The sequence below is a fragment of the Catharus ustulatus genome, chromosome 17, assembly GCF_009819885.2.
Source record: "Catharus ustulatus isolate bCatUst1 chromosome 17, bCatUst1.pri.v2, whole genome shotgun sequence".
NCBI classification, from domain to species: Eukaryota; Metazoa; Chordata; class Aves; order Passeriformes; family Turdidae; genus Catharus; species Catharus ustulatus.
The window spans coordinates 1356270-1376585 of NC_046237.1; the positions used below are offsets into that span (position 1 = coordinate 1356270).

The 20316-nt window shown below is 47.2% G+C and overlaps 1 protein-coding gene across 1 annotated transcript in view; it reads right to left on the minus strand.

Moving 5' to 3' along the window:
• Nucleotides 1–11459: 11459 nt before the first annotated feature.
• LOC117004462 (nuclear factor of activated T-cells, cytoplasmic 2-like) overlaps nt 11460–20316 on the minus strand; it is a 72054-nt gene continuing 63197 nt past the window's right edge. The window contains exon 10 of the mRNA XM_033075238.1: nt 11460–11545. Within this exon, the coding sequence (XP_032931129.1) occupies nt 11502–11545 (44 nt within the window). The 3' untranslated portion in view covers nt 11460–11501. The remainder of the gene's footprint in view (nt 11546–20316) is intronic.

The following is a 20316-nucleotide window of genomic DNA, read 5'->3' on the forward strand; positions in this document are numbered from 1 at the left end:
AAAAGAGCGAGTTAAGCCCACAAAATCCAGGAAATTTCCCGCTAAGACGAAAAATCTGGGGGACTGTTGTAGTCCTTTAATTCGGCCCCAAGACATAAATTAAAGCCAGAGGATCAGGTCAGGTGCTCAGGTTCTCAGACCAGAGCTGTGGAATTTCCAGGTTAAGTTACTTAAATTTTCCTGTTGCTGAATAAAGCTAAAATCCTGTGTGCCATATATTTGCTCATCATAAAATGTTCTCTCCTAGCCAGTAACAGCTCCTTTGTTGGCGAAGCCTGAGTGCTTCATGAGGCTCCCAGCCTTTGAGCAGGGTTTGGGACTTAAGAACTTCCACATGGCCCCTGCTCTGAGGCTTTTGTGAATAAGCAAGGCAAAGCACTTGCTCCATGGCCAACAAACGCACGGAATATGGTTTGAATTCTCTGGGTTTAAATGCAAAGGATAATATTGATTTTGTTAAGGTAAATGTCTTTAATTGAACGCTGTATAAACTGGGCTCTCACTGGGCCGTAATGGGCTCTGGGCATCCCTCCAGCACAGCAGTATGGAAATGTCTCCTTGAGTGGCTCCAGCAGAGAAATGCACAATTAAGGTTTAGATGAATAAAAAGTGAAATGGAGTCCATCCCCAGTCTCTACCAGAGCATCACTGCTGCAGGAGGACATGGATATCCTTTCATGGATGTCCTTGACATGGATGTCCCTGACATGGATGTCCTTTACAGGGATGTCCTTTACATGGATGTCCTTTACAGGGATGTCCCTGACATGGATGTCCCTGACATGGATGTCCTTTACCTGGATGTCCTTTACAGGGATGTCCTTTACATGGATGTCCCTGACAGGGATGTCCCTGACAGGGATGTCCTTTACATGGATGTCCTTTACAGGGATGTCCTTTACAGGGATGTCCCTGACATGGATGTCCTTTACAGGGATGGCAGTCACTGCTTTATTCAGCCCCCAGGTTTAGCAAGGTGCAGAACCTGCTGGTGAGGATTGGCTGGGGAATAGAAAATGGAAAGAAAACAGACACCAAGAGGAAATGAAGCCCCAGTGTGAATCTGTCCACAGGACCTGGGTGGGATCCTGACCCAGAGGGGAGCTGGGCACTCATTAATGATGATTGCAGCTCATTAATGATGATTGCAGCTCATTAATGACGATTGCAGCTCCAAACTCTGCCATCCTTTGGCACAACCCATTCCTGAACATTTAGCAGGGTGACAAGGACGAGAAGACAAGTGGGTGACTCAGCCCCCCATTTGTCAAAGGCAGTAAAGGAATTTAAGAACAGACCAAACACTCTTGCAGCAGATGATGCCCTTTCATTTATTGCTAATCTACCATAGTACAGGCAATATATAAAAATACTTTACAGATAGCAAAAAATCATTACATTGGAGGTTAACAACGTTGTTGTAGGAATGTGAATGATACAAACCCCTTTTCAATGGTGAGAGCCAGGTTTTTGAACAAGCAATTTGGTTCAAAAGACATCTGTTAGGATGATGTGTGTGACAAGTGTCTATTAAAATATGGCTTTAGCTGAACATCCAGGGCAGGGAGGGCTGGACTTTGGGGGGAATCACTTCCTAATGACACACTCAGACAAAGATGTGAGTGCCAGGCAGGCCAGCTCTGGCCAGACTCTCTGTGCCCAGGTGCCACCACCCCAGCTCAGGGCAGGGCCCATCCTGCAGTACCTGCTGCTCCCAGCAGCACATCTGGGGACTCCTGGGTCTCACAAACATTATTGATTTCTGAGACTCAGTCCTTCTGGAGCTTTCTACCCAATGTTGCTATTTGAGGAGTTACAGGAGGAAACTCAACCCCCCCCCAGGTAACTCTTTGCAATCACCTTTTACAGCATCAGCACCTTCAGGTGAGGTTTATTGCAATGTGCAGACTTTAATTTCTATTTTTGTGCCCCTGAAACAATGAAAATGGCTAAACAAACCTTAAACAGACCAGAGGGGGTTGGCACTGGCTGGCAGAGAAGCTGCTGTCAGCTGTGACCCCTGCAGTTAGAACTCAGCAGGTATTACAGACACAGATGCCAATCTGATGTCAGACATTCCAAAGGGTGAATGATTCCTTCTGAACTGAGATGATGGAAGGATCACAACCTTCCACGTGTGATGGCAGAGTGCTGCCTCACAGCTGAGAAACCACTGCACTGGGAATGATGAGGAAAAGTTGATTTCTGGAGGATTTTACAATTCACCCCATCGAGACCCAGCAGTGGCATCTCCTCCTATTGCACAGGAACATGGAACATAAAGAACAAACACTCAGAACTGCAGCTAAGCTGGAACATCAGATGATTTTAAGTGGTGCAAAAATTATGAGGATCTGAATCAGTTTAAGATTTGAAATTAAGACAGTCATTTTCTTGAGTCCCATCTGGCAGATCATTGTTCCCTATTAAGTAGCAATTTGGAAAGAAATGCAGGGGGAAAACTCAGATTGAAATATTTAGAAACATATTTCTTAAGTGTTTAAAGCTGTCTTTGAAGTCTTTGGGAAATTTATCAAATACATCTTTTTTTTTTTAGGACAACAACAATTCAACAACAATTGCATAGAAAAGTAAGGCATTCAGAAAAATGAAAACTGATCCTTTATAAATACAAAACCTTAATCCAAAAGTTGTTGCATATTTGGTCAGACAAAAAGCACAGTCACTTTGGTTGTAGAGATATGGATTACAAAACAGACTTTAAAAAACATGCTAGCTACTCTGAGAACTGGTTTAGATATGTTATGAAGCAGCAGCTTTTTATACAATAGGGATAACATAGTGCTGGTTCTGGAAATCCTCTACATTCAGGAAATGCTGGATTCCTACAGGGACAATGGGGTACATATTTACATGATACAAATAAAGCAAGTGCAAAACCCATGACTCTTCTACATTCTTTCTCCCAATAAAAACAACATACATGAGACACTTTCACTCCACTGCTGTTGCTCAGATCTCACATTTTGCTCATTCTCATGGAGAAAAACAAAACCAGGACTTTGCATTTCATTGCAAGTATCTTCACAAGCAATTCCTCTCCTGGCAAACTCGACTTCCAACACTCAGAACTGACAAAATAAAATCTTCCTGCTATCTGCCCGCTCCCACTCCACTCTCAGACTGTTTACATATCATGAATGATGATTTTTATTCTACGTATATTGGATGCAGGAGTTTATAGAAGCTCATCCTGTATTCGCAGCCAAAGCTCGGATGGAAAAATGGAAGTTAAAAAAAATTCCACACACAGACACACACACACACAGGACAAACAAAAAGAGATGAACTTTGGAGTTCCAACATGCCCCATGAACTTCTCATGGTGCAGCTTTGATGGAAAATGCATTAGAGTTGTTCACCCTGCAGACAAGATATTTGCAGGCCTTTGGTACAATGGCAGGAAGGCACTGTGGTGAAACATTCAGATAACTGAGGAAAGACAGAATTTCCTCATGTGCAAATATGGCTATCTTCCAGAAAAAGTGAGAACAAATTACTCACTAAATGCTATTAACTCTTCCAAGGTTAACTCGTGCTTCTTCTGAGAGAAAGTTGTATTAACAGAAATACTAATACTGGAAAAACACTGCTCAGCAAGAACAGGAAATAATTTAGTACTGTATATATTGAAATTCTTCAGCCTAGCTATATAATTTTAACATACCAGTTTCCTTTTTAAAGAGACAACAACACTATGTCTGAGGATGCTCCTTTTCTCCAGAAATAAATACAAAGTTGGTTGAAGCTGAATTATTTAACTGATGCACGGAAAAGCAGATGGGGCAGCACAGCCTGAACCCCTAAAATACAGAATCCATGGGGTGAAGCCTCCACACTGAGCTGCTGCAGGGCTGGAGGCAGCACAGGGGGAGGCAGCTCTGGGCAGGGATCATTCCTGACCATGGAGAAAATAACAGAGCCACAGAGAGCAGGGCATGGCTGGGCTGGCAGGGACCCCAAACATCACCTGAACATGGCCCTGCCATGGCAGGGACCCCAAACATCACCTGAACATGGCCCTGCCATGGCAGGGATCTCAAACATCACCTGAACATGGCAGTGCCATGGCAGGGACCCCAAACATCACCCAGGCACTGCCAGGGCTCCAGGGGCAGCTCTGGCAATTCCAGCCCAGCCTCTCCCCACCCTCCCAATGAGGATTTTTATCCTAATTTCTGATTTAAAGCTACTCCCCCCTGTCCTGTCACCACCAGCCATGTGAATGGTCCCTCTCTGTGTGGCTGTGTTATATAAATTACATTGTACACTATGTACACAGATGAATTATTACCTATGCATTAAAGGTGAGAAGGAATACAGTCAATGCAAGCATGGCCAGAGCACCTGTAGCACATTAAAAAAAAAAAACATCCCCCAAAAAAACCCAAACAAAAAAATTAGCCCCAAAATTAAAAAAAACCCACCAACAAAAAAAACCCCAAACCAAACCAACCAAACAAAAAACCCTAAAAAATTCCCAACCAACTAATAAAAGAATAAGAAATCCCCCCAAAAAAACAAACAAAAAAACCCCAAAAAACAAACTAAAAAAACAAACCAAAAGAAAATAACCCCCCAAAATAAACCCAGCCAATCCAAACCCAAGGCTGGCTCCCCCTGTACAGCAAAGTGCCTGAATATCAGATCAGCACAGTGGAAATTTGGTGTTTTGGTGCAGCCCTGCTGGCTCTGCCTGCCTGGCTCTGCCCCAACTCCAAACCCAAGGTTTCAGCTGCTCCTTCCTTTTGGGGTTAATTTATTACAATTAAAATTTATTATTTTATTTCAGCATCTACACTCCAGAAGGCAGAACTTAAACACTGACCTTTTTCCTTGCTCAGATCCAGCACTAGATTTTAATCCCTCCCCACTTTCTCTGAACTGATATGATTTAAAAATTAAATATGCAAAAAATTATTCTCCTGAACTGATGAGTGGTTGCTGCAGACAATCAGAGCAGCAGCAGCACATCCCAGGTCTGGGAAAACCTGAAAAACCTTCCTGGGCTTCTTGGAGCTTCTGTTTAAAATCCAGCAAAGAGGAGGTTCTACCAGGAATATGATTTTTTTTCTGTGGATGGTTTTTTGGTTTGTTTTTAAAATGTTTCTTATACTTTGCAGGTTGGATCATGGAAAATGTTTGATCTATCCAAGAGTGAAACTGGGAGATGCATTTGGTCTGTTCTTTTACTCAGCTACAGCAAAGAACTTCTGACAGGCAACTTCTGGCCTTTAGAATTTGTCAGAATTGTCCAATTCATCAGACTGCACTAAACCCTTAATGTGTGCCAGATTCTGGCCCACTGACAGTTCATAACAATCCAAAATAGCTTTTGGAGGCTGTGAGCCAGTCTGAGTCCTGCTGGGTGCTGTCTAACAGGAATTCCCCTTTTCACTGAGCCTGGGCTGCACTTTTGTTTCTATGAAAGTCAGAATTAAAAATTAAATTAACTTAAATTAAATGTTAAAAAAGCCATTTTCACCTCTGCAGGTCCAGGCTTAGGCTTGGCCACAGCACCCACAGGGCAGAGCTGACAAGGAGAGCCCAGGGGAGCATCCCAGGAATTCTGGTGTTGGGATCCAGGGGCTGATTTTGGGGTGAAAGATTTGAATGGCAGAAAGCAGGAACAGAAGCCAGGCTGTGCCAGCAGGGCCAGCTGGGATGTGCAGGGCTCTGCTCTGCTTCTGGATCTGAGCTGGGCTCAACCTGCAGCTCAGAGCTGCTCTTGTGAAATTCAGATTTCTGTTCAGGAGCCCCAGGTCAGGTGTTCTGAAGAACCTGATGCTTCTTTCCCATCTAACCCCAAGACCTTGCAGATTTTAAGCAGCAGCTTTTAGTTTTCAGGAAATATAATCCTGATGGTCCTGAAGAGATTTTTGTTGGACCAAGCACATTCTCTGCAGGGATTGTGCAAAATCTTTCTTTGGGGAACCAAAGCTGAGGCTGCTCTGCTGTGTCCCCATCCCCTAATTGCTGCTGGGAGCAGAGGACATGCTGGAATTCTGCAAAGTGTGCTGTGACACAGCTGAAAAGTGGAATATTTCACTGTGCTTTCTAGAGCAGAGCTCAGGCTCTGCATTCCTAGAAAATATCAGCATTTCTTATCTATAAAACCAGGAAAGATTATTACATAATCCCTAAAATATGATGGTTATCTTTTACTGTACACTGATCACCCACTCAATAAGATTTTGTTTCCCTCAGGGGAGGCCCTGACTCCCCAAAATTCCCCTAAATATTCTGACTTGTAGCTCTACAGCTGCAGGTGGCAGTGCTTACCTGGAAAGTGCCAAGCAGGAGTCAGGACAGGACATTCTAACAGACAAAGCAAAACATAACAAAATGCTAACTCCCTTGGAAATGTCACCTTTCCAGGAATTGCTGGTAGCTGTGCAAAGCTAAAGAGGCCAGGTGGATATAAATAAGTGCATATTTTCTCTGGAATGTATGGCTTCTGTAAGATGCAATTATTTTCCTCTGCAGCTTGGGTGAGTAAATGTTCCAGCTGCTAAATGAGACAAGTTATGAGCCAAGAGCAGGTTCTACATGAAAAGAAACAGCAACAATTTGTTAGAGAGAAAATATCTAAGATGTGTTCATACACTCCTAAATGCTAATAAGGATCAATGATAAAATCTTTGGATTTACTGTGACTCCTATATATTAATCTCTGTTTTACCTGGGTTTCTTTTACCTTGGGACAGGCATTGCAAATGCTGAATTGCTCTTTTCACTGGTTGGTTATGAGAATCCCTCTCTCCTATCCAGTCTGAGGAGAAAAATGAAGCAAACTGCTGGGTTCAGGTGACATCTCCTGTTTGAAACACCAATCCCAGTGCTCAGAGCAAACTGACCCCAGGCTGAGCTGGGGCTGCCTGCAATAACACAGACATTCCTGCAGCAGTGACATTTCTCAGGAGAACAGGTCACTGCCAGTGCTGCAGTGGCTGCTGCTCTCCCCTGGATCCATCACTCCTGTCCCCTCCCCAGCCCCAGTCCTGCCCAGGGATGCTCTGTCTCCTGGGATGGATGAATGGACACACATGATGGTTTGCAGCAGGCTCTCAGCGTTTCCTCACACAGCTGCTCTGCTCCAGGAGAACAATGTGGTGTCTGGATGAGAGGAAGGGTGTCCTTGCTGCTGTTTACAGGCAGAGGTGGCGAGGGGCTCAGCCAAGGCTGTCACTTGGTGCCAATTCATTGTTCCTTGCGCTGAGTCTCTGCCTGGAGATGAAGTGCAGAGGAAGCCAGAGGTTGCAGGGGCACTGGAAGGATCTAAGAGGTCACTTGTGGAAGGATTGGGTAAAAGTTGTCTCACAAATCTCTTCTTCTATGTCTGACTTCTGCAGGGAGTCCAGAAAATTCCTTCCTGATAATTTTCGTTAACTGGAAATAAAAGAGAGAGGAGGAAACATTAAAGCACTTCCAACATCACAATCAGTGAAAAGTAAAAGCAATCCTTGGGCAGCCAAGCTGCAAACATCCCCTCTGCATTCACAACTTCATTCTGTTAAAATCTACATGGTCCTGCTTGCAGATTGCACATCTTTGGGAAGGGAAGGGGAAGGAGTGGGGAGAGGGGGCTGCACTGCACTCTGAGGTTCAGATAAATCAGAGAGAGGGGCAGCAGTGCCCAGAGCCTCTCACACATCCCTCTGCCACTGCCCTGACCCAGCACAACCAGAAACATCTCCAGGTATTGAAGCATTTCAGTATTTTCACTAGGCTGAAAGAAAAATATTCTAAAAAGGCCAGGCTTGGAGGGAATATAGTGGACAGTGATGGAAGCACAGAGGCAAACACAATTCAGGTGAAAAAGGTGCATTTGGGTGCTTTGTGTCTGGTATTTTTTAATCCCACTCTAGACTCTACCTGCTTTACACCTTTGTTACCATTTATCCTGTAGCACAAACAACTTGAATGCAGCACCAGGTCTGTGAGAGGCTGGGACAAGCTTGTTAAAAAATAATAAAGCTCAAGAGAAGAACTGAGAACTGAAGAACTCTGCTGTCTGTTCAAAAGTCAAAACAATATCCCTTTATTTCCAACAGCCAATGTCACCTGGCAACCTCTGACACTCACTTGCCTCAAGCACCCTTTGGCACCTCCTGGAACAACAATTCTCCCTCTAGAAATTCCCTGCACTGTGATTAGGAGACCTAAGCCATGATGCAGAACTCCAGAACTGCCTTTTTGGGGCTCCCTTTCACCTGCAGCTCCTTGGTGCTGAATTCATCATGGTGTGGAAGCTCTTTAGCTACTCTGACAAATTTGCCTTAAAACCAGAAAATGAAATTTTCTGGGTTTCACACCCCAGATCTAAATGCTTCTCCCTGTTGGTGTTTAAGGGCTGAAACAGGAATAACTCAAACCAAAGCAGGCCCTCCCCCAACACTGATTAATCCTCAGGTTTGCAGCTGTGAGACTCCTCAATTTCTAATAAATGTTAATGAGAAACACTAATTAACATAGTATTAATTAACATAGTATTAACTAATATAGTATTAATTAACATATCAATAATTAACATAGTATTTCACTACTTCCACTATCTAAAAAGCTGGTGCCCAGTCTCTGGCAGGTCTCTGGACAAGGGGAAACACATGATTTAGTTTTTTAATAGTTATGATTCATGGTTTGGAATCTCCCTCCTCTCTGCATGCTGGCATCTGTCTCTGAGCAAGTAAATCTGTATTTTTTCAGAGCTCCTGGATGTGGGGGGCTGTACTCCAGGAGGCTGCACACCCCAAAATCCCCCCAGCAAGAGCCCAAGGCTCAGCTCTGATTTGAAATTCCTGATTTGAGCCAGACTGGAGATGATTTGGGTGAGAAAAGCAGAACTGCTGCCCTCTCCTGCTGCCCAGCATCCTGCCAGCTGCTGAATTTGGGGTGACTTGGGCAAAGAAAGAACATCTGGAAGAACATCTGGGCCCTGCAGTGCAGTGCAGGGCAGCAGCCAGAGGGAGGGGAGGTTGTTCTGTGCGAGCTCAGCAGCTCCTGCTCACCCTCAGCTTCCTGCTGCCCTGCCCAGGAAATGACAGCAGCAGGTCTTCAATGGAAATTGTTCACAGCCACAGCTAAAAATAGCAGGGAGCTAAAAGAGGTGGGCACCCACTCTTGGAGGGTCATTTCCTCCCCAAAACAAGTGGGATGAGGCGATTTATTTATCTACCAAAAATCCATCAGTGAGTTTTATCTGTTCCTTTACCTGGTACAGCCAAGGAAACAGCAGAGCCAGCAGCCTGCACCCAGGAATGTGCAATATTAGTGGAACATGAGCAGGTGATGATGACCTGGAGCTCCCTGAGGGGCTCAGAGGGGCAGGTTTGGTGCTCCCTGGCTCTGGGCAGGTTGGATGCTGTGGTGCAGAGCTGACTCAGCCTGCAAACTTCACTTTCCCTGCCCTGAGGTCAGCAGTGGCTTCTGTGGGCTGAGGTCACAGGGGGCTGAAAAGCTGCAGGGACAATCTGAGGCATTAACCCCACTGACTGCACACCCAGGGCTGCTCCTGCCAGGTGGAAATTGGGATTTGTGTGAGAACCTGGCTGACAAGGCTCTGTTATCAGCTGGGCTGAATCCCACAGCCAGCCTGGATCCCACCCAAGTGCAGGGTGAGGGGAGGGCTGGTGCAGCATCCCTGCTGTCTCAGGGCTTGTCCAGCACTAAAACCCACCAGCAGAGTCCCTAAAGCCAGCCTTGGACATCAACAGCATCCCAAGGCATGGATTGATGTCCAAGGCTGGAACCACCTCCAGCCCAAGCCTGGGGAAATCAAACATCTCTGGGACCTGCACCAGATCAGGTGTAACCCAAGAATCTGGGTTTCATTGGAAGGCTGAGCAAAATCAGCGAGCTAAGCCGAGCCTAAAGCTCAGAGCAAGCCCAGAGCACTGCTGACCCTGCTCTTCTGAACTCCCAGCCATCCTTATCTTGGTGGTGTGGTTAAAATATATCTCAAGTATCAGTTCTCATTATTTGCTCATTTCTAGCTGAGAGGAACTGCAGATTGTGAGATTAAGAAATAAAACATTGTTATTGAAGGTGCCTGGCACTGGTTGCTCTGCAGCACAGAGCTATTGATCCGTTTAATGAGAGAGAACTCATTAAATGAGGCCACAAGCACACATGCAAAGATAATGAAAAATTAAATCATAAAGCAAGATATTGAAATCCCAGCTGCCCCCAGCCATCCTGGCCAAGGAAATGCCTGGCTGGGCACCCTGCAGGGTCACATCTGTCACATCCTGCTCCTGGAGGAGGGGACAGACCCTGGAGAGCCCAGGGAGGGGACCCAGAGGCTGCTGGAATTGAGGGGGGTCAGTGTACCCTGTGCAGAGCCCCCAGCCAGCAGGGCTCAGCTCAGCTGCAGATCTGGGCTGTGTGCCCCTGGGGGACACTGAGCTGTCCCCAAGGAGCCCCTGGGAGGTGGCACTGTCACCTGTGCAGGGGGCCACACTCACACCCTGTGCACCTGTGCCACCCCAGGGGACCCAGGGATAACAGGGACACCATGGATTGACCTCTGGGGACAATCCCACAGACCCCAGGGACACCAGGGATGTGTCACAGCCCCAGGGACCCCTGGGGACAATCCCACAGACCCCAGGGACACCAGGGATGTGTCACAGCCCCAGTGGACCCCTGGGGACAATCCCACAGATCCCAGGGACACCAGGGATGTGTCACAGCCCCCTGTGACCCCTGGGGACAATCCCACAGACCCCAGGGACACCAGGGACGTGTCACAGCCCCAGTGACCCCTGGGGACAATCTCACAGACCCCAGGGACACCAGGGACGTGTCACAGCCCCAGTGACCCCTGGGGACAATCCCACAGACCCAGGGACACCAGGGATGTGTCACAGCCCCAGTGACCCCAAGGGGATTCTGTAGCAGGAGGGGCTCTCAGAGAGGCCAAGCTCAGCCCCAGGGGCTCTCCCTGCAGTCCCCCATCCTGCCATGCCCAGGGGGAATTCTGTGCAGAGCCAAGCCCTGGGCAGGCAGGATGGCGAGGAGCTGCCCCTGGGGGTGGCAGAGTGTCCCCAGAGCTGTCCCTGAGTGTCCCCAGAGCTGCCCCTGGAGGTGCAGAGTGTCCCCAGAGCTGCCCCTGGGTGTCCCCAGAGCTGTCCCTGGGTGTCCCCAGAGCTGCCCCTGGGTGTCCCCAGAGCTCCCTGCCCTGCCTGGGGAGGATGGGACCCTCCAGATGCTCCAGCCAGCATGCACAGCCCCACCTCTCCTTCCCTGCCCACCTCTGTGCTACACAAGTGGGGAAGAAAAAGAATGAAAAAAATAAATAAATTAATTAAATAAATCAAATATTTAAACCTCTACGCCAAATAAAAAGGGGCATGACTTTTTTAATTGAAAAAAATAAATAAATAAAGGTTAAGAGAAACACCACAGCTGGAGAAAAGGCAAAAAAATACCAATTACCTTTCTTTTTGATTGCTTGGATCAAAGATCACAGTCATTCTTTTTCATATAATGTTTTGTATCCAGCTAAGGTGTGTATCTATCAGCTCTGAAAAAGATTTGCAAAACCATTTTTGAGAAGAAAAGGTAACCTTTGACCTATGTTGCATGGCCAAGTGTTACAGCTTTCAGCTACTCTTTCATTGGGTTGGCAAAATTTAATAAAAGGACATTTCAGCATATACAACACACAAGGCAGAACTTAACCACTGACATTTCTGTTTGCTCAGATCCAGCACTAGATTTAATATTTTCCCCCTTTTTGTCTCAACTGATATTATCTAAAAATGAATATTCAAAAACATGCACTCACAAATTGGTGACAAAGGTGAGAAGCTGTTAATTCAATCTGAGGCACAGGGGGTCTGTGATTTGTCACTCAGTCACTGCCTTCTGCAAAATTCACTTTACCTCACCCCAGTGCCAAGCAAGAGCCAACACATTTCTGGCAGATCCAAAGCCAGTCCCTTTTAATGGAGAGATCCAAGCACAGTGGCTGTGAAAATCAAACTTTGCCTTAACTCCACAGAACAGGAAAGATCTGGGCAAAGAAATGATGGAAGTTACAGTCTTTGCTTCAAATGCAAAGAAGGTGAATTATTTTCCTCAGGAAAGGGCAGTATTTAAAATTCTCTGCCTTCTTTTTTTTTATATTTCTTAATATTTTTAGATTTGAGTTCACCGTGAAAGCGTTTGGCGTTCCTGCAAAACCATGTGGAAATAAAAGAAAAGAGAAGGAGTTTCAATATTAAGGAGCAAAAAGTGCTTCTCAAAACCTAAGTTCTGAGTGCAAGAGTCAGAAGTGTTTTTGCTGCTCCATTTCAGGTGACTATATATAGCAAAGAAGTATTTTCCTTGGCTCCCAAGGATGGGGCAGCCACGTATCACAGGCTGGCACCTCCCACTCAGGACACAGCCTATTTTATATTCCTATTTCATATTCCTATTTTATATTCCTATTTTATATTCCTATTTTATATTCCTATTTTATATTCTGCATCCTGGAAAATCAGCTTGTGCACACGAGGGCACAGCAGCTCCTTGACTGGGAAATGCCAATTTGGGTGCCTCAGGCACAAACCCAACAAACTGTGCTGGGGAAAGTCCTGGGCTTGTTCAGAAATCAACAGCAATTTAAGGATTTTTTTTTTTTAAATTGGGGCATACAATCACTGAGATGTTCTCAGCTGTAAAGTCTAACTGCACATCCAAACCAGGGTTTCTCCTCACTGAAATAATGCCAGGAGATGCCCCCTGCAGCTTTTCTGTCTCGTCCTGCCTGTAACCCTGGAGTCTGTGTGAGCTGTGAAACCTCCCAGCACCTCCAGCCCAGCTGCAATCAGCTCCTCTCCTTCATTAAGCAAACCCTTGGAAGAGGTGCTGACCTCAAAGCAAGGGGCACCTCCAGTCCCAGGATGCATTTTTGCTGTAAGAGAACAGACTCCAAACCCACTGGCATCTTTCCATGCATTTAGCAACACCATACAGATATCTGATGGAAAACAGAATCTAAATAAAATGCATATTTTTGGCTGAAGCCCATCCCAACTGAAATCAATATCTGAACTGCTCTGGATTTACAGGAATGGATTGCACTCGTGACATTTAAATATCCTTCCCTTAAATTTCAGTACAGTGCCAGAGTGAGGTGCAAAAATCAAACAATCTTTGGTACTGTCCTGCCCAAAATGTTTAACAGGAAGCTGGGTGTGGCTGCAAGAAAAGAGCACAAAATAAAGATAGCATTTCTGCTAAAAAAGATGCAATGCCCTAAACGCACTGCAGATCAAAACTGGCAGGAAGGAAGTACTCAAAACACAAATCTGTCTGTGACACCACCTCAGAAACGCTGAGGATTCTCTGAGCACTTTCATTATTGTCACTGTACTTCCAGAAAAGATCAACAGCCACTGCAGCAGCACGGCCTCAGAGCTGGCAGGAAAAACTGAGACCTGAGGGATGCAGGGCTGGAGATCTGTCATCATCCTCCACATGGCCAGGGCATCCCTGAAGGGCAGAGCTGCTCCAGATCTGCTTTGGGCTGAAAAATGCACAGGGCCTGGGAGTCAGGCTCATGAACTCCAAAAAATCCGTGCTCAGCTAAGGGATGGGGAGCTGCAGAGAATGAGCTACACCCTGCAGCAAATCCCTCTGCTCCAGAACAGCCTGAGAGGATGGAGAACAGGCTGAGAGGATGGGGAGCTCCAGAGAATGAGCTGCATCCTACAGCACATCCACTCTGCTTCAGAACAGCCTGAGAGGGTGGGGAGCTGCAGAGAATGAGCTACACCCTGCAGCACATCCACTCTGCTTCAGAACAGCCTGAGAGGATGGAGAACAGCCTGAGAGAATGGGGAGCTCCACACAACAAGCTACACCTGCAGCAGATCCACTCTGCTCTGTGTGGCTCCAGTAGAGAGCAAGAACCCCCAAGAGTCCCTGCAGGGATGTTTCAAAGTCTTAGGTGAAACATCAGATCTGAGCCCACTCGAGCACAAATGACAATTTCTCCTGCAGAAAGAGCTGCTGAAGGGAAGAGTCCAGAGGCTGATGGGGGCAGTTGTGGTGCTTTCAGATATTTAATCCATTTGAGCCCTGTTTGAATGTCCTGGGAGTCAGTGGGTTAAGTGTTGAAGGCATTTTCCATGCCCCAGCAGTGGCTTTGTGTGACATTTGCAGGACACACATGCACACCACACACGAGCTGGGTTTCTATCCTGGGCTGTTGGCTGCAGCAGCAAGACAAAAAGCAGGTTTTGCTCCAGAGTGTGATTTCCTGTTTGCTGATGGATTTCAGTATTTAGTCATCACTTTTTTTCACCAAACAATTCTGAGGTACAAGCCTGCCTACACATGGACTGCAGGAAGAAAGGGGCACCTTCAGGAACAATTTCAGGTCCTTTTTCTGCTGCCCCACCAGGCTGCAGAAATGGGCAGCCCTGGAGCTCTTGTGCAGGCTCAGACTCCCTGAGCTGAGCTCAGAGGGGCTGTGTCAGACCCTTGGAGCAGAGCTGGGAGAGGCAGCCCAGCAAACTGGGGTGTTTCTGTTTCTCTAAATGCCTCCTGCACCTTTTTCTGAGCACTGCAGACACTGAAACCAAAGGCAGGGATGGTGCTCAGGGTGCAGCTGGGGCCAGGCACTGCCCAGGTCCCTCCCTGGTGACCTGACCTAGGACTGGCTCTGCACATCACTGCCAGAACTGCATGAGCACGGCACAAAAGCTGCTGTATTCCTGTGTGCTGGGATGGTGATAAATACCCTGAGCTCTGTCAGGACAGCCCTGAGTCTCTCATCACCACACAGGAGGCAGAGAGGGCTGCAGGGAAGCTGGGCTGGCTGTGTGCAGCTCCTCACCAGTGTCAGCAGCTGCTTTGGGAACAGTACCTTGAAAGTGGAAAACTGGAGCAGCCTGGGTGTGATGAGGAACTCCAGGCCACCGTGGATTTGGTTTGTAGTAGCTTTCCATAACAAAGTCTTTTTTTAACTGACTTTCTTTCTGCTCACATATATTTAGATATGACTTTCATTCTGCAGCACTCTGATGCCAGAGAGTTTTGGCTGCAGCTGCAGGGAAGGGACACGTGTTTGAGTCATGGAGTTGGCTCTCTCTGGTTGATAGTTAGAGAGTTACTGAGAAAAGATGAAGTTTGTATTTAGCTTTAGTTTACATGCAACGAGACCGAGTAAAACATTCCGAGCAGAATGAGCACATCATAAATAAATACACAAAAACTTATACCAGAAGGGGATGGAGCTCATTTTATAAACCACATTACTTGGCTAAACCCATACAGAAGTATTAGGCTGATGGACTGAAGGCAGGAGTCCTCACTTTGTCCCTGCTAACTCCTGGTTTGATCCTGCAGCTGCTGCAGAGCTCAGGGCTGAGCTGTGCTCGTGCCTGGTTCATTGTGCACGCTTTGGCCCTGATGGATTGGATCCAGAACTGCTGAGATAAGCACTGCCAGTGGGGTGTTAAGACATATTTCTTTTAGATCAAAACCAGCACCACCAAAGGGGGCTGGTGATGACTTTTCCCTCCAGCAGCACCTCGTGGTTTCAAACCTGATGAAATTGGGATTGGATAGCACAACACCTCTGAAACAGCAACTGCACACAAACAACTCCTCATGCACATGTCACTGGGCAGTTTCATCATGCTCCTCCAGCTAACCTATTTACTGGGGCAGGGTGAGTCATTCAGCAAAGTGATTCAAAAGCAGAGAAAGGAGAATGGATGCGAGAAAGCAATTTTTTACAGGAAATAATTGGGGGAGGACAGAAGAACTGTTACAGCACGTTCAGGATTAGCTGAAAGTACAAGATAGGCAATGCTGCTGCTTTTTTATTTCTGTCACAAAGGAACAACCAGAACAAATATTTAATTGAGGGGAAACAAACCATTTAACAAATATTTAATTAAGGGAAAACAAACCATATTAGCCTTCCCTTTAGGCAGTTTTGCAGGGGATGAACAGTCAATAATGGAATCTGTTTCCCTCCCTTGAGCTCTAGTGCTTATGTCCATTAATCCACAAAACTATTCACTGGCTCTGATTCTCTGACATCTGATCTTGTGCTGTGTCTTCACTCTGCAGTGTCCCCTTTGAAGGCCTGAGGACTCTGCAGAACCCCGGATTTCCACAAAGCAGCTTTCCCTCCTGACATCTCTGCCCTGAATCCTGAGCCTGCCTCTCAAACAGCAGAAAATCCCTGTCCTAAGGTAAGGGGAGGATGCACAAGTGCCCTGTGAGCAATTCTGCCAAGCCAACCCAGCTCCCCTCTGGCCAGACATCAAACGTGCCTCTGCTTGTAATTCCAATGTACAAACAGCCCCAGCCCAGCCAGCCTGCACAAGGCTTTTGTTCCCATCTGCTTGATCTCCAGGAGCACTATGGGCAGCAGAACTGAGCAGGGGAACACACAAAATCACTTTAACACACAGATTAATTTTCTATTACGCCTCCACATCCTTCCACAAATCAATATTTGGGGGAAGATTCTTCCCCTCTTTGGGAGCTGCCTCCAAAGCCAGGGGCAGAGATGGGAGCAGCTCTGCAGGTCCTGGCAGCTGAGCCCAGCACTTGGGGGCTGCAGTGGCTGCTCCCAAGTCAGCTGGAAAGCATCCAGACCATGAAATATTTAACTGGTTACTGACAGAGTGTTACAATTCACATCTCATAACGTCAAGGAGGTGCCACATACAAGATCCTGTGTGTCTGCCCACATCCAGCTGCTTGCTCTTATCCTGCACTTTGACTGGAACTCCTCTGAGGGAGGAGCTGCTTTTTTTAAACTTTGGAGTCAAAGCAGCATCTGCCACAACAGAGTGCTGGGGTTTCTACCATAAAATAATGTACTAATAAAAATACTATATAATACTATGGGGCATGTGTATAAATCAGAGACCACAAGACAGACCTAATTATAAGAGACACGGATAACTGGAAAAAGGAGTACAAAACACCACAGGGAGCAGATACTCTAACTGCTTCTACATCTTGCCTCAAGAAGGCCAGGAACATCTGACAGCAAACAGCTTGAGAGAACAAGAAAGATGTTATCTGCATCATCCAAAGCCTTCAAACTTTCAATCTGAATCAATGGCGTGAATGAGAAAACTTTTGTTCTTAATATAAAGAGAAGATGAAAGAAAAGGAAAAGGAGAAAGGAAAGAGAAAAGAAGGGCTCTCAATTCCCAGAAATAGAATGAGCTGCTCCATGTCCAGTGGAGTTCACCTTTAGCTGAAGTGCAGTCCATACTGGGCAATTCCCAACCTCACCACAACAGCAATAACCTACATTTGTTCAGAAATTAGCCCTCAATTATTTCCAGATCTGCCTCAATTATTTCAGATATCCCAATCCCAGATCAAGATGTGGGAACCACCACCCAAAGAGACTGCCCCAGGGAATCCTTCCCAGGATTTCGTGCTGAGCCATCCCCAGTTTTCCAGCTGTGAGGTCTGGGGGCTGTGTGCAGGATCCTGTCCCAGGGGCACACTGCAAGGTCTGGGCTACCTGGCAAGCCCATCCTGATCTCCCCCAAGCTCTCCCCAGCTGTGTAACCACATTCTTTAAACACAAGCCTGCACAGCCAGCTCAGAGCTCCGTGTCTGTGCCTCATATTGAACCCATTACTCTGCATTTAACCATGCCCTGCTACACTTCCTGGGACAATTCCAACCTCACAACAGCAGCCTTGGAACCACAGCATGATAAAACACCCTCGTGCCTGAAATAAAGATAAAACTTGCTTACGTTGGACATGATCTCATCGGAGCACAGCACACATGCAGCAGCAGTGGGGAATGTGGATTCAATGGGAGCAGTGTTTGTGCCACAGAGAGGAGCCAGCCAGGGCAGCTGGAGCACACAGCAGCACAAGGGGCAGGTCCCAAAGTGCTCCTGGGCAGGGCTGGCAGGAGTGAAACGCCCTGGGTACACACACAGAGCCACCAGCAGCAGGGACACCTTCCCAAAATCCTAACGGGGCTTTGGCAGCTCAGTCCCCACTGAGCCACTGGGGTTGGACAGCCAGCCACGATTCCAGCAGCAAATACACCAGGGACAAGCACACATCACCCTCAGGAGGTGGCACAGCCGTGCCCAACATCTGCTCAGACAGGACAGAATGGGAATGTCACAGAGATGTCCTGCAGGACTGGGGGTGTCCTGGGGATGGGCAAAGGGGATGGAACAGCCTTTGGGGTGGGCAAAGGGAATGGAGCAGCCTTTGGGATGGGTAAAGGGAATGGAACAGCCTTTGGGATGGGAAAAGGGAATGGAACAGCCTTTGGGATGGGCAAAGGAAATGGAACATCCTTTGGGATGGGCAAAGGGAATGGATCAACCTTTGGGATGGTCTAAAAGGAATGGAGCAGCCTTTGGGATGGTCTAAAGGGATGAAACAGCCTTTGGGATGGTCTAAAAGGAATGGAGCAGCCTTTGGGATGGTCTAAAGGAATGGAACAGCCTTTGGGATGGTCTAAAGGGATGGAACAGCCTTTGGGATGGTCTAAGGGAATGGAACAGCCTTTGGGATGGTCTAAGGCAGTGTCCTTTGGGATGGCCTGAGGGAACAGCCCTTGCTCCAGCTGAAGGGGGGTTAAGCCTTGGTGCCTTCAGAACAAGTTCATGCTGCAGTGGGTGCTGGAGAGGGCAGAGGAACATCCCAGAATGGAAAACTTCTTGTTTTGAACTGACAGCAAGCAGAGGCCTCAGGAGAGCCCCAGGGGCAGGGCTGGGCTCTGTCTCATGGCCAGGTCAGCACTCACTCCTGTGGCAGTGTGCTGTGCTGTGCTGTGCTGGGCTGGGTGACACAGGGCACACATGGGGCTTTCCCTGGGTGCCCTCACAGCACTGTGACACCCCTCAAGCATCACTCACCAACACTACACTCACCCCAGCTGATCTCTGCGCTGGAAATCAGCACACTGAGCACACAGGGTGAGCAGTCTCTAAGGGTTTGATCCCTGCTGACCCTGGCTGAGGGTGGGATGACCCTCAGGAGAGACAGGGCTGCAGCTTCTGCCAAAGGAGAGGCAATTCCTGTGCCTCAGGAGGGGACTGTCCCCTCTCTTATTCCAGGTGCCCAGAAACACCCCCAGCTGTTTTCTTTTCTTTTTCTCCCAGTGATGTGAGGTGCCCACTCTGCCCAGCATGGGAAGGGGCCAGAGAGCAACTGCTTTGGGCTTTTCTTTTCTTAATTCAAGAATGCCATCTGCATCCAGCTGTTTGCCTTTTGGAAACCTGCTGGGCCTCGTGTGCTCCAGCTGCAAACCCCTGGCAGAGTCTGCTTGGACAGGAAAGTCCTGAGAGCACCCAGGGCTCCCCTTGGGCACCCCCTCCTCACCCTGGTGGGAGTGGGAACAAACTCCCCTGCACTCACCCAGTGGGGACTGGGAACTGCACAAGTCTCTACTCATCAATAAAACTGCAAACCATTACAGCACTGCTATGCACTTTCTGCTTTTCTGGGGTTTTTGCAGTCGGTTTTTTTAAATCCCACCTTGTGATGGGAAATTCAATGCTATCTATGATTTAGAAAGAGGATTAGAGTGCCCTGACAGGGCAGGGAAGGCTGCAGTGCTAGGAGGAGGTGGGGGCTTGCTGAGACTTATTTCCAAGAAATAAAATTTTAGATTTTAAATTTTATATGTGAAAACATGGTCATTAGGTAAAGTTAAACTTTTCTACCTGAACAAGTCTTCCATTTGACAGCTGAACACCAAATCCCCCATTTTCATCCACAACAACTCCAATTCCATGCTCAGTTACCCAGGGACATGGATAAAATCACTGAACAGTCAGGTAAATACAAACCACCACTAAGTGCAGCCTGATCATTAAATTGCCTTCACATCTCCCCCCTGAGCACCCAGGAGCACTGTGGGGTGATCAATAACCCCTCACCATTGTATTTACTAAATAAGCAATGAAAGCAAGCCCAAGTGACAGGGAAGGGTGCTGGGGGCAGTGCTGGGGGTGCTGCCCTGGCTGGTAGGGTGGCCCTGGGGGCAGTGATGCTCTGCAGGACCCTGGGGGCAAAAAGGGAGGAAAAATCCTCTCTAGAGAACCCCCAGCTCCTGTACATCACACTCCAAATTAAACAAAGCAGAAAAGAAAATACATTGTGGGCTGCTTGTAAGGTCACAGGGAGAAGGGACTACTTTAATTTCCTTTTTACCTGGAAAGAAAAATAAACTGGAGAAGAAAAACCCAACAAAATATCCCCAGCACCTCTTGTAAGGGCTGGAAAAAGCCTGTGAGAGGGGATATCTGCAAACACCATGGACATGGGCTGCTGTCCATCCCCA